This window comes from Chenopodium album, chromosome 24 (genome assembly GCF_948465745.1).
Source record: "Chenopodium album chromosome 24, dcCheAlbu1.1, whole genome shotgun sequence".
Lineage (NCBI taxonomy): Eukaryota > Viridiplantae > Streptophyta > Magnoliopsida > Caryophyllales > Amaranthaceae > Chenopodium > Chenopodium album.
The window spans coordinates 2,891,444-2,906,951 of NC_137857.1; the positions used below are offsets into that span (position 1 = coordinate 2,891,444).

The 15,508-nt window shown below is 31.3% G+C and overlaps 2 protein-coding genes across 2 annotated transcripts; one reads left to right on the forward strand and one right to left on the reverse strand.

Annotated features, from left to right (window-relative positions):
- Positions 1 to 1,448: 1,448 nt before the first annotated feature.
- On the reverse strand, positions 1,449 to 2,671 carry LOC145612741 (F-box protein At2g26160-like). Its single transcript, XM_081668039.1, has one exon. The coding sequence runs from the start codon at positions 2,625 to 2,627 to the stop codon at positions 1,449 to 1,451; it is 1,179 nt and encodes a 392-aa protein (XP_081524165.1). The 5' UTR covers positions 2,628 to 2,671.
- An 8,411-nt stretch (positions 2,672 to 11,082) lies between these two features.
- Positions 11,083 to 13,444, forward strand: LOC145612050 (heavy metal-associated isoprenylated plant protein 35-like). Its single transcript, XM_081667428.1, has 3 exons — positions 11,083 to 11,984; positions 12,231 to 12,306; positions 13,014 to 13,444. The coding sequence occupies exons 1-3, from the start codon at positions 11,778 to 11,780 to the stop codon at positions 13,139 to 13,141; spliced, it is 411 nt and encodes a 136-aa protein (XP_081523554.1). The 5' UTR covers positions 11,083 to 11,777; the 3' UTR covers positions 13,142 to 13,444.
- Positions 13,445 to 15,508: the final 2,064 nt, after the last annotated feature.

A 15,508-nucleotide genomic window follows, 5' to 3' on the forward strand; every position in this document is an offset into this window, starting at 1 on the left:
ACGCATACACATGTTACACATAATGAAAACATAATATCAAATTTATTCAAATATAAATATATAAAGGGGAGTTTTTTCCCGAGTTTTTTGGGAGCCACATAGGAACTAATTTTCTTAGTGCGCCACGTATGATTATAAATCTTAATAGTAGCCAATTAAATAAGAGATTATTATAATCTTTTATAATTAAACAATTCAAATGCCACTTAAGCAAAATTGGCGAATGAGATTATTAAATTTAAATTAATTAAATATAAAATATTATCTTTAGATATTAGGAATTTTATCTAAATATATAACCAATTTTAGCACATAAATTAAGAAAAAAAAAATAATTCAAACAAGTCGTGCATTGCACAGGCTTCATCTAGTAATAAATAAAATTAGGAGAAAAAACAATAATAAAGGAGAACAATATGTTTTCCCCTACTTTTTTCCTCTACATATATTTCAAGCATAGTTGTCAAGGATCTTACGATCCTACTATGCTACGATCCAAAATTGCGTGATCGATCCGGATCTTTGGTAGGAACTTAAAGTTTGTAGGATCTTACGATCCCACTCTGATATTAACTATGAGTGGTTGAATCGCAACACGATCCTACGATTTTATTACGATCCGACTCAACATTTCACTATAATATGATACTTTAATCTATTTTAACATATATTTTATTACTCATTAGGTTATATGCACCAAAAGTTAATATATACAATAATTATCGCTAATAAATTAGCAAATCCGAGACCTTAATATGATTTTATCAATTGAAAACTTGCAAATGTCATAGTTAAGGTCTCATTCTTGACAAATTAAATTTGCACATAATTTATCAATTTAAATTTGTGTTATTAATCTTCTAACTACTATACATACAGACAAAGCTAAATGAAGATCGACCTTTCTTTTTAAGCAAACCATTGTCTTTTAGCATTAAAACCTCTTAAAAGAAATGTTTTAAAGTCAATTTATAACGTAATATATAATATTATTAAAAATTAAGTAGGATCTTATGATCCTACGATCCGATTCTATCGATTCGATTCCACCCCCCTCATCGATCCAAAGTAGAATCCCGATCCTAACATTCTTGATTTCAAGATGCATTTGTTCTTGTCATCAACTATGCTTCTCAGTAAGGGAGTTATGTATCAACAAATGTGTTGATGAAATTACCTTTAAGATTGCTGCAAACTTGATTGAAAGTTAAGTTTTCAAAGTAATTATACTTTCAATGTAATGCAAAAGATTGTTTGGATTTTTTATTGAAATTATAAAATTTCCATGTTAACTTTAAAATCTAACAACTTTAGAATCCAATACAATCATGCATAGACATAGGAATGAATCAAACCTTAAAAAGAATTTCATAACAATAAGCAACAATTTTAATGTCTAGAGAGTCAAAAATGAAAACAAACAACTTCTACAACACAACAATTGCGTGTCAAAACTCTTGTTGTTCTTTAATGGATCCACCTCTTGTGCCTAGCATTGGCATAAACCATATGGGTGCGCAGAAATCAGAAAGGATATCATCTCCGTCGTACAATGTCTTAACCTCCATGTCTTTTATACTAAATATTCCCATATCGTGCCCCCCTGTGTTATATAGACTGTGCCAAAAATACTGCCTCACATCATCAGTAAAATAGATACAATTGCATTTGCAATTGTTAGTAGAAGATGAGCGAATAGACATGGAGTGATTATTCCCCACAAATAAGGCAACATCACCAAGGTCTTTTACTTCCTCCCAACATATGGTGTCAAAATTAAGCTTATATACCTTAAAATCTATCGTTTTCCTATCTTGGTCATTATTCACGTATCGGAAAACCAAAAGAAGATCACCAAATGATTCCAACAAGTATAATTCAGCCCACTGATGATTCAAAAGCTCTATTGAAGGTGAAAGATACTTGTTTGCCGTGACAATTTGTGAATTTTGAATATCATTGATATCGCAATATCCAAGTAAACCATTACAGTTACCTAAGAAAAGTATTTTTGAACCCCGACGCACAACATCAAGCGCACATATAGTTGGAATCACAATTGACCTCCATTCACGGTCACCCGGTCTTGCATAAGCCACGCAACTCTTACCATAACGATATAAAACAAAAACAATCCAATCATCATTATCATCAGTAACGACATGCACATTGCCTATGAAATAATCTTCTCCATAACGCTTAGTGTAAGCCTGTTTATACTTTTGTTGAATTAGCTTTGGTTTAGTTGATTGGGGCGGTACGCGAATCCGAGCTCTGGTGAGGGGGTTAACTAAATGCATCTCCAACTCACGATCAAGCGTGACAACCCAACCACAAGAAGAACCCCAACATCTAGCCCCAAACGTTTGAGGAAGCTTTAATTGGTAGCATCTTTTACTACTGGGACAATATAGTTTCCTAAGGTAATTCAGGTTCGCTTTCGTGTTTTCGGCTAGCATCAACCAGGGCATTCTTGGCCGTGACAACCATTCCTTCATTACAATTGGATACACACCATTCCATGAATGACATACAGCGCCAAAATAGATTATATCTTCGGGCCAATCTAATTTCAAAGCAATTTCAACTAGGATGTCAAACGGCAACATAGACCAATTGTCAGCCATGTATAAATTAATTACAAGAATTTGCTGCAGTCCAATGCTCCAATTAACCTGCAATATTACACAGATTTAATTTCATAATCTATTATCTCGGAAAATACGTAATTATAGGGATATTTGATTCAATAATCAAATTAGGTTGAATAATTTTGGTTATGATGTTTCATAATCTAAGAATTTAGAACCAACAGTTGAGATTTATATTACGAATCCTAAAGTTAAAGCACTGATAATTGTATTAGATTAGATCAAATCAAATATAAACCCTAGATTGTGAGATTGATATGATATGATGATAACAACAACAAACAACTTACCTTAGAAGCTGCTTCAATGGGGAGACAAGAATTAGATTCAAAGGAGGACGTGAACTGCGCTTCAATGGAGAACGTTGAGTGCGCTTCAATGGATATCTGAGAGAGGTTGGAAATTGGAATAGAGGCCTTGGAGCCCTTTTATAAATTTAGTTAGTTGGTATGAGAGAGAGCGTTGAGTGCCCTTGCACGTGTTCGGGTCAACGTCGGGGTCAAATTAAAAATTGATTAAGGTGTATTATTGCAAATATATATATATATATATATATATATATATATATATATCAATTAAATACTATTAGAATGGAATCTAAAGACACACTTGTCAATATATTATTAATTAATTTCCCGTCAAAAGTACCTTCTAAAAAAATTATTGTTATGTAAGGAAAAAATTAATTATATCTAAATTATGACATAATTTGTTTTATATAAAATATAAATCTTTTCTAAAAAGATTAAACTATACATTATAAATTTATAATTATTACATGTATTTTGAATATTTTCTCTTACATGCTTTTATTTTTAGTATACTCTATATCTTTTACTGCTCAAGTCATTATATCAAAAAATTTATAATAAAATTATCAAAAATATTTAACAACCGCGCATTGCACGGGATATAACCTAGTATATTAGGAAAATAGAGCGATAACTCTCTATCTAGAATAAAGTATCAAGGTCGGTCTCATAGAATTGTATTGTAAGAGTATTCTTTTAAGGCTGGTATCTTTTGATTATCACATGGACAAGAATTTCACGGTTCATATTGCAATGTTTGGGCCGGCCTTATATATTATGGATTTATGGCACATTATTTGCATGTGACCATGTCTACTAGTCATGCAAATTTGTACATTTCTGCTAATTCTGCATCATTGATTTAAATTTTTAGGAATTGTTGGCCCAATTGTGGTCACTTATATTCAGTCCCACTCCCCCCTTAGCAAATTAAACTTGGTTTTTAGATTTCTGAACAAATCTCTACAAGTACTACCTCCGATTTTTATTATTTGCAACTTTAGAATATTATATATCTCACAAATAATATCCCCAAATAATAAAAATCGAAGGTAGTATTTTTCTTTATCCGGAATAGTGTTTATTAGGTATTTTGCTATGTGTGTCCAATGATAATTTCATTTACACTCAGTTTTGAAAAACATAACATTTATTCATGTTAGCAACAAAATTCTAGCATTTTAGTGATTTTTATATTAATACGGATAATAAGCATCACCACCTGCATGAGTGAATACACATCAACAAGGCAACAACAATAACAAAAGTTAGCAAAAACCTTATTAGGGGTCTTTAGAAATTAGAATGTCCAATACTATCCTAGACAAATCACAAATGTTGTATGGAAACACTATTTGAGCTTCTTACTATACAGTATAAAAAGTAATCGTTTTATCCTGTAAACACATGGATTCATATTTTGTACCAACAATTTAGCTAAGGATGACAAGAACAATTGTAACCTTTTCTATAATAATGTTTCAAATGTTTTATGATTAGATGTTTTGTATGACATCAAATTTTCAATTAGCTACTTTATTTCAATATCAATCTAAACATGTATTGTAGTATTCAAATCCACTTTAATGGTAACAAAATTTAGGCCATTGTCCTATTTATATTAACTAAAATCATTTTGTAGGACACTCTCATTAGCCTTTTAACATACCCGATTAGGCAATACATACAAGCATTTAGAAGACTTTAAACAATATTTTCATAATTGATATCATCTCTCTATTAATTTATTGTATCAAAAATATTAAAAGAGCATATAATTTATAATATAAACATGATGAGACCTTTATTTATTTATTTTTTTAAAAAAAAATATTAGCAAAAAGTATATCAAACAATTATTAGAGACCAAACTAGCAGTCTTGAATTATTAAAAACAAGCCAAAAACATGAAACAAAAAAAACAAACATTTGAGGCTGTCAATTATTTGTCATGCACTCACGTAAATTCTGCAAATTCCACTACATATAATTTTGTCATACCCAAAATTCTAGCTGTAACCAATCACAAATTAGGACAAAAATAATATAAGCCTTATTTTCATGTTTTATAAGTTGTAAACTCCACAAATTTATTATTTATGGCACCGTTGCCAAAAAGCAGAACATATGAAACCAATATTTTTACAACCCAACTTATTAATGTTGTTAGTTCATCCTCAGAACTCTTGTGAATCACACGTGCTTTTCATTTTGCCCTTTTTCTTTTTTCTATTTTGTTTTTTGGTCTTTCAACCACCAATCTATTGTTATGACAAAAGATAAATCCATTTATGGAAATGTCCATTGATGTTGAAATTGATTTCATGTTGGATGGTTGCTTTTGTTTTTGAGATGTATATATGTTGGATATATACTTTTGGCAATCATGAAATTAATATTATGGTTGATATTGAAAGTAGGAAAATTTGTTTAATAAGCTCTAGGATGTTCGGGTGCTAAATAATTAATTAATAATCTTAATTAAAAATTTTATTTAATATAATCTTGAAATTAAGGTATACCGTGGAAAAGTAATTGATGTGTAGAGTGATAGTGAGTATGGATGGCCTATGGGTCACGAAATTAATTAAGATACTATATAAGTTCTATGAATTTATATATGCAATAAAAATATTGAGGTACTTAATCTCGTAAATTACTTCATGCCTAACTATTAGGCGATTAGCTTAGTTCTTTCATTATAAATAATTTCACAAATCAATCTAATTGATGCTCACTTCAACTCAACTCACCCCCATAATATTTCTTTCAATTTTAAAATTTAAGAAGGCACATGGACCAACCTGTAGAGAGCTGACACGTAACCCATAAGCTCAATAAATAATTTACGTTCATCCAATAATTGAAGGGCATATGATATGAGCTCATACTTGAGGCCGTTGAGGGCCTACTATAATAATAATTCATGTATTGAAACAATTGAAAGTACTTTTATTAGGCACTCTGTTTACTACCACGACACTATACTATATACCATAACAATTATATGCAAGAAGATGAATTGATAATGGCAGGTTCAACTAAAAATGAGCATGAAATAATGTGACAAGTAAAATTGATCATCAAATCTATCTACTTATGCATATATATAACATTGTCATTGGTACTACTTTCCAACTTCATGCTTTGCACTTCAAAAGAGCATTATTTCTTGTCGCACATGATTTGCTATTTAATTTCTAATAATTCACGGTTTTTATATATTACAATGCTGAACCTTTTACGCTATTCACATACTGTATTGGACCACTAATTGTGATTTATCTTGATATATACTTTCAAAATATACACAATTAAAATTATGTTCGAAAAGCATACTATTTATCATGCATGTTGCAATAGGTTAGTAAAGGAGGAATTGAAGTAAAACTAAGCTTTCAATTTCTTAATACTGTTTTTGTTGTTGCCTCACCATGCTACTAAAAGGTCGTGTACTAGCTAATGAGCTATATATAACAACAAAAATTAGCCGTTCGTTATCTATTGATAATTTAGGGTTAACATTTTGTAGTTCATAATTAAATTATGAATAGTCTGTAATGCGTGCATGACGCATGCAATCAAGATATATTTTATTTTTGTACCAAAAATAATTGAGTAGCTTAAATATAAACAAGTAGGACTACTATTAGTTGAACTTTGTGTACGTAATGGAATCTTTAAGTTAGATTATTTGCACTTGTTTTATCTCGTGAATTTATACATTTTTCGTATGAAATTCTTAGATTTCAGCACCTTAATTAAATAAATGTTAAGATAAGTTAGATAACCTTGTAACTAGATCATTTTCTCAACATCTTAATTAAATAATTAGGTGTTGGACGTTGTAGATTGGGCACGTTCATTTAGTAAAAACAAATAAAAATAAGTTAAAAAACGATGCTATGTTGTTATAGTAGTTATTATAGTATGTAGTTACAAATTACAATATCTTTTAGGAAATTTTGTTTTTTACCACCTCACAAAAACACAAAAATCTCTTTTACCACCTCCCAGAAAAAAAAAATTTACTTTACCACCTCATAAAAAACACGAAAATAGGTTTTATCACCACTTAACGGTTTCCATCCAAAAATTCCGTTAAGTGTGACCCACAGTAACACGTGTCAGCATTTTATTTGTTCAAAAAAAAAGAGAAATAAAAAAAAAAAACAAAACAAAAAATCTTAAAACTACTCCAACCACCACCGCAGCACCACCCCCGCGCCGCCGCCTTCCCCCCAACTCACCGCACCCCTCCCCGAAACCACCACCCGCGTCACACCACCAGCCCCAACCCACCCGAATCCTCCCCCTCCCTTCCCCACAACCGTATCGCCTCCAATAACCACCAAACCCAAAACTCGTCCCCCCCAAAAACGAACACGAATTTGGCCTTAAAAGGCCGAAATCGGCCGATCAAGGCCACTGAGCCCCAAAACCGGCCGATTTCGGCCATTTGTGGCCAGATTCGTGGCCGTGGTGGGGATCTAGGGTTTTGGGTTTGGTGGTTTTTGGGGGCGACGCGGTTGCGGGAAAGGGAGGGGGAGGGTTCAAGTGGGTTGGGCTGGTGGTGCGACGCGGGTGGTGGTTTCGGGGAGGGCTGTGGTGAGTTGGGGGGAAGGGGGTGGTGGCGCGGTGGTGGCGCTTTGATGGTGGCTGGGTAGTTTTAGGTTTTTTTTTTTTTAATTTTTTTTTCTTTTTTTTTTTCTTTTTTTCTTTTTTTTGGCCAATAATAACACGACACGTGACTTTATGGGCCCACTTAACGGATTCCTAAACAGAATCAGTTAAGGAAATCAGTTAAGTGGTGGTAAAACCTATTTTCGTGTTTTTTATGAGGTGGTAAAATAAATTTTTTTTTTGGGAGGTAGTAAAAGAGATTTTCGTGTTTTTGTGAGGTGGTAAAAAAACAAAATTTCCTATCTTTTATAGATGTTAGAAGTTAGCCAAAGGTGTGATTTTTTTTTTTTTTTTTTTTTTTTTGATTTTTTTTTTCACACAGGTAGTATTGTATTATTGTTTGATAAAATAGCTATTGAGTATAAAAACAAATAATAAAATTAAGCTAAGTAATTTTCACCTCGAAAAGCTACTAAAATGTGATCTCGATTGCACAAACTAGGACATATGGGAGGTTGAGAACTTGCATGAATAAAAACATTTAAACATGTACATTAGTCACTCCTAAGAGTCCTAACATCAAATATATATTGTGATTGAGTGTAAGCATTGTCAATTTGCCATGTATATTGTGATGAGAATTTCACGCAAGTTTAATTATATATTCAAAACTACTACCACGTACTACGTGTATATTAAAAGATTTAAAACCAATTATTATTTGTAATAATCAGATAATTAGATACTAAAGAATAAATGCTGTTAGGGCCTGTTTACATACGTTGAAATTCAGTTCAGTTCAGTTCAGCTCCTAATTTGCTTCTCTTATAAAATATTCATTTCACTTTAGTTCAGTTCAGTTCAGCTCCTAATTTTCTTCTCTTATAAAATATTCATTTCAGTTCAGTTCAGCTCAGCTCAATTTAGTTCAATTCAGCTGAGTTCAGTCAATGAGAACAAGCCCTTAATCCTATTCAAGCTAAATATTTTTTACAGATGGAGTAGAACACATGATTTATACTGTGAAGGACAAAGTACCATATACACTTGTCTCTTTCAAAAATGACCTACTTTCTCAACAAATTCAACTTTTTGAACCATGAAGGCATTAGCCCATAACTCTCTAGAAAAGTGACTACTATATATGCAGATAAATATCCACTAACTTTGAAAGTCATCCAATTTTAGTGGATAGTGATTAAATGTAGAAAATATCACTTTGTGACAAGGTATTCAATTTCTCTTAAAAAAAATTCAGTAATTGAATAATCCCTTAATAAACTAAACAACTTTCTTATCACTTCAGAATTACATACAAATCAAACTCCCCCTTGCACTTAATTATTATATTCTCAACCAAACATATGCACGCTTAAGTTAAAATGGTACGGAGTACTAGTACACTATAATATAAGAAGCTAAGACAGTGTGATAACAAATTCCGATCCAATCCGTAAAAAACGGGTACGTAGACATATACTTCATGGGCTAGCTGCTAGTCTAGTACACAAGATGCAATACATGACATGTTTGACTAATGACAGAACAGAAATCTGAAGTATGCATGGCCCCTGAAGTTGAATTTATCAGGTAATAGTAGTACTTATCTTCAATCTTTGATCAATCCAAACTAAGCCAAAAATTGGTGGCATGACAAGACATTCTCTCTCCAATTTTATGCATATGATGCATGCAATGTTGGAGGCCAAAGATTCCAAAAATAATAAACAAAAGATATGAATTAAGAGGAAGTTGTTTGTTTTCTTCACCTTTTATATGCCTTATTCCTCAACTAACCCATGTTCCTAAATTTATATACTAGCACTAGTTTTTGCACCTCCTTAGTTGGTATTTCTGACCTTTGTTTCCTCTGCTTCTGACACTTGTAGCTCTACTCATGTAAATATTTGCCAGGCTTACAATTTCTGTATGTACTACTCTGTCTAAATTCAAGTGTTCTATATATTCCCACATAATTTATTTTTATTTATTATTACTATTATATGTAGGCAAAAGTTAACGAACTCCGGCTTTGGAAAAGCTAACTAAAAGTAAAAATATTAAATTAAAAATAAACATTAATTATACCGATCGATGCGTGATTTTATCATGCTTTCTCAAATTAATACCACTTTAGGTGATATTTTAAATGTTTATTTAACGTCCTGGGGGCGTTCGTTAGCAAGATCTCTATATGAACTATGACAATCCTTTAAGTATACACTCATCCAAAATGAATGTTAACTAAATTAATTAGTCAAAATCTTGAAGTGGTACTTAAAACTTGAAGTCGAATTATGTTTAAATACACTCACTGTTTTACCTTTATGACTCTACAAAAACATTTAATTTTATAAATTAAATAAAGTTTACATAATACAAATAACAATTATAAAATCATTCTTATTTCGTAATATGTGTTTTCTTAATCAAATTTTAACAGAATTGAATTGGATTAAAAATTTGAAAAATAAATCCAAATAACCAACGCCTGAGTGTTCCCTCAATCATTGAAGTGTAGGCTTTTGCATAAAGTCATTTTGTAGAAAACAATGAATTTTCAGAATTATTACTTGTATTATTTATTCAATTTTGTATATATCTACCATTTCAAAATATAATATTTGATGATAGCTATAGAATACTCGTACATAAATAAAGCAAATTATAATACATAGTAAGGACCCGTTCACATTTACTAAACTGAGCTGAATTGAACTGAATTGAACAGATTGAAGCTGAACTGAACATACCCTAAGTTATCAAAAACTGAATTCCATCCTAATACCATTTAGCGAGCATTAAAATATTTGAAAATGTCGTGATTAAAAATATAAAAAAAACGCATTAATCAGAAAGAGAGGGATATAAAACTATAAATAGGAATGGCAACGGATCGGATTCGGGTTGGATGTAGCTAAATCCGAATCCGATCCGTTTAGTAAACGGGCCCTGGACTCGGATCCGAATCCGAGTCCGAATCCGAAAAATCCGAGTCCAAATTCGATCCGACTCGTAATTTTCGGATACGAATCCGCTCCGTTTATACGGACCTCCGAAATGATCCAAATATTTTTTTTTTTTTTTTTTTTTGTAATGTCATGTACCTATAATTGTTTGTATTGTCATACCAAGTAAAGTATAAACATAACATATTTAAATTATGAACTTAGTTACATAACAAAATTTTGCTACAAAACAAGCAAACAATTGTCCCAAGTTATAAAGCATATGCTTATACTCTCGGATTCGGACTCGGATCGGACTCCATCGGACTTTGCGTAGGGTCCAAGTCCGATCCGCCTCCTATACGGATTCGGATCTAATTTATCGGATTCGAATTCGGACTAATTTTAAACGGATTCGGATCGGACTTTTTTCTTCGAATCGGATCGGATTCGAATCGAACTCGGATTAAATTGCCACCCCTAGTCTCATATTAATGCATATGGTAATGTAATGAAGGGTATCTTTGAAAAAAAAAAGGGATAAATAGTCACATGAGAGTGAACTGTGAAGAAGTGTGTTGCTCATTCTTCCATTCCCACTGTTAGATCTGACATCAATAACACTTCCTTGTTTTCAAAGCTGCTCATCATCTTCTTCCTTTTTTTTTCCAACTAAAATTTTATATTGTCTATTCTTTCTTCCAATCTTTAGATAGAAGCTCACCTAATGACAAATATTACACTATAGTCAGTATATAATTATATATGTATTATTAGTATCCTCCTTTAAAATAAGATTATTTATTTCATAGTGTATTATTAATTTCTTTTATATCCTTACCTCTTGGATCTTTCTACCATATACACCCAATACCTTATAATATATTGTATTATTAGTTTTATTATTAGCTCATCAAATTAGCTTCCTTTCTTCTTCATTAATTTATTGGGTCTTGTGAAAGTTCATTTTTTTTAGCTCCCCAATGTATTGACCTTAAGCTTTTAATCACTTCTACTTAGTTTAATTCACTTTTAAGTATTGTTTAAGCTTTAGGTAATCTATATTATCAGCAAGCTAGCTAAGTGAGATGAGCTAAGCTAGTGTATTACATATATATGCTCCTCTCTCATATATATACACATATATTAGGATTAAGTTCTACCCTTTTTTTTTTTATTAACCTCATTTTTATTGGGTATAATTTTGAGGAATTTTGAAAATAAGTAAAGGGAAATTAAAGAAGATGAAGTTAAGTAGGATGTTGGATTCACTTTGTCTTGCATTTGATTCAAAGACATGTTTTTGTATGAACTCTGTTGAAGCTCATGAAGATGATGAAGAGTTTGAACAAGAAAGAAAACCTCTCTTTGAAGGTCAAAAGAAACAAGTTTTAACTCTTAAAGATGCTATTTCTGGCTCTCAAAGCTTGGCTTTGCTCATGAAACCTAAGGTATGTATGTCCATATATATATATTAATATGCATATTCATTTATCTCTCTTTTTTCGAGTCACATATTATAGAACGACTATGAGGTCGGGTTTGGTTTTGATAAAGTTTAATCTCGTCAATGTCACTGTCCTTCTTTATTATGATCAATTGACTTGTGAATGATCATACACGTACTTATAATCTTATATCATAAATTCATAATAAGAATGTATGTTGATATGTATTATTTGTTTGTGTTTGTTTAGACAGTGGTACTGAAGGTGTCAATGCATTGCAATGGTTGTGCAAAGAAAGTGGAGAAACATATCTCAAAAATAGATGGTATGTTCTTTTTAATTATCCTAAAGTGAATTACTTGTATTTTTTTTTCATCTTCAATGTGAGATTGTAATCTCTTGTTGATCGAGGATAATTGTAATACCAAAGCAATTGTTCAGTGTTAATAGCCTAGAAATACGTCTAATTTCAAATATCAAGATAGGGACCATACATACTTTAGTCGTAGCTCCTAATTACAATAAGATTTGGTGTCTTTAAGTAAAAACAAGGCTAATCTAGAACTACTAGTAGTAAATTAGTATGTTAAGAGTGGGCTAAATAGTTAATTAGTTAGGTACATAAAAATTTATGTTTACCCTTTGAAAAATAAAGTTATTTGTTTATTTAATATGCAATTCACCATGGATATTAATTAAATTTATCATATTGAAATATTGATAAGTCTTGGTGCATATATTTATTTTGGTAAGGTAGGGTCCATAGATGGATTAAGGGAGGGAAACATTATGAATGCTCTCAATTTTTTTTAACATGTTGGATGTCATGCATAATCGATTTCACAATCTCTTATCAGATATTGAAAATCTTACAGGATTTTGATAGAAAATTCAAGTGAAAGGGACCCTGATAGCTTCTTTTACGTATCGAGTATAATTTTGTTATTTGTTCATACTTATAAGAATGGCTTATGATATATATATATACTAACTTGTTGAATATTCTTTGTCTCCTCCAAAAACCAAAATTAGGAGTTATGTCTTACAAAGTAGACTTGGAAAGCAAGATGGTGGTGGTAATTGGTGATATCCTCCCTTTTGAGGTATTAGAGAGTATTTCCAAGGTTAAAAATGCCCAACTTTGGACGTTTGGCATCTAATAATAACCACACAAGAGCAAGGATCACAAACAAGAGAAGGACATGATGAAGAAGATCAAAGCATATTGTACATTTAATATTTTTGTGACCCTTGATTAATTAAGCTACATTACTACTTAATTATGGCATATAGTATGATGATTTGTATATCGATCGATCATATGCCAAAAACTAATGCATCCATCTTAATTTCTCGTGATGCTTAGTAGAGTAATTTGCAAGGGATATAGCATTTTGAAGAAACCTTGCAAATTTGTAGTAGGAAAAAAAATATATAATATATGTTCCAATGTATCATTTTTATATTGGTTATTAAATTAGTGTTATTAGACGACCAATTTTAAATTTCTTTGACTCTTTGCGATCTTTGCACGTCTATTAAATATTATGGATCTATCTTAATTGTAAGCTTATATTAGTACATGTTAATTAATTAGTATGAATTTAATCATTTATTAATTTCCTTATAACAATGGCATACATGATCCTTAAACTACGTATATGGGAGTATATATGCTTTAACGCACCGGCCAGTAATATAGTTGCCTGCTTTTTTTCGTTAGTTGTTTAAAAAATTAGAGAGATTGAGGAAGGTGGAGGTGGCGGTGGAGTTGCAAAAGCTACAAATTTTTTGTTTGTTATACTTTAAACTAGTGAATTGACATATTTTAGTGGTATAATTAGTAAGGGAAAAAATTATGCATGTTACCTACATGTTTAATGTGAAACAGGTAGATCCATCATGGCATTTTAAAATTATGATATAAATTTTAATTTGTTGGAAGATAGTATAATCAGATTAATCACACATACATCAGGTTTAAACAATATAGTCGTTTCATCATAACTGATTAAAGTTAATTAATTAAGATTATTTTTCGAAGTAATCCACTAATCTTATCGGTTTCTAATAGTGATGTGTCAAATATGGTGTCACGAAGTGTGTGTGATCGATTTTATCATTGATATTAATTAGAGTACCAATTCAATCAGAGTCCAACCTTATAAGGTACAAAGTGCTAGCAAGTAAGAGATAGAGCATAAAGGGCTGCAATGAGCACATTAGGGAAATCTTAGCACATGAATGCAAATTCTTGTATAAAGCTTCAATTATTAGCTTTTGACAAACCTTTCCATTCTTCACAAGGAGAAATAATAAATGAGTCACATAGAATATAATTAGAAGCTAAGTAATGTAATATTCGACAAAATATATATTATATCAAGAAAAAAGATAATATTTAATCAGAGATTATTTTAATTAGATCATGGTTATGAAGTGAGTTAATCATTACCTAAAATTCAAACTTGTACCCATCCGCATGCATAGTGTACAAGACTTTTCAATATATAGAGGTATTCATGCTCAATCTTTCATGCGAGACAAAGAAAGTTTTGGTTTCAAGCAACAATATCACACCAACATCAAAAGGGCAAAAGGCTATCTAAGCTAGATGCTAGAATGCTAGATATAGTAGAGCAAGAATAGTCGGCATTGTTCCATTAAAATTTGATAAGATAAGGTCACACCTAATTATCAATACTTAATTAGTGGTAAATACATTAATCATAGCTTAGACCTCAAATGAAAAAATCTTTAATCTATATCATATGATAAGATATAGGCCATATAACAATATCATTGAATTGAAGTGCTAGTTGGTAATGTGAGAACCATAGACCATGTGCTTCATAAATCCAAAATCACAGCTATGTCGCTTTAGGTCCAATTGTATGTTTGTAGGTTGGGCCATCATTTGTCACCTAAACCTGGCTATATGTATATGGATCATTATGATAAAATTGGTCATGTGCCAAACTTTATTTTAAGTTGACCCTTTTATAATTTTATTATTACTATTATATGGGGCCGATGCCACTTGATTTATTAAGGCTAAGAAAGCTTATGGGCGGCGTAGATTAGGATACTCACTTTGTTTTCAAATAAGCGCATCACATGTTAAGTGATAATTTTACGATGTAAGTGCACCAAATTAAACTAGTATGTTGATACAAAATGAGTGTGATAAAGTTTTATTCACTTTAAAGATGCATTATTTCATATGCAGACTGTGAAAGAGACAAATAATGAAATAGTGCACTTATTCGATAATAATTTAATAAAACAAGCGATCTATTTACATAGGAATAACAAGAGTATTATGCAATTGTTTTAAGGTTTCGAACACGTATTTCTAAAACAATTGTATAATAGTCCCTCTGTTCCTAATGGAAGCAAGTGTTCCACCACTACCACATACATGACAAATTATAAACTAGTAGGGCATTGCTAGGCACTTCATTGTGGTGCTTTGGTGCAGTGTCACATTCAAAATTTAATTTGTAGCTTCAAGATTAAGATTTTTG

Bases quoted from the DNA above. Each gene is read 5' to 3' on its own strand.
- LOC145612050 (XM_081667428.1), top strand. From the start codon at position 11,778: ATGAAGTTAAGTAGGATGTTGGATTCACTTTGTCTTGCATTTGATTCA. The intron at 11,985-12,230 runs GTATGTATGTCC...GTGTTTGTTTAG, and splicing joins CTTTGCTCATGAAACCTAAG to ACAGTGGTACTGAAGGTGTC. The intron at 12,307-13,013 runs GTATGTTCTTTT...AACCAAAATTAG, and splicing joins ACATATCTCAAAAATAGATG to GAGTTATGTCTTACAAAGTA.
- LOC145612741 (XM_081668039.1), bottom strand. From the start codon at position 2,627: ATGGCTGACAATTGGTCTATGTTGCCGTTTGACATCCTAGTTGAAATT.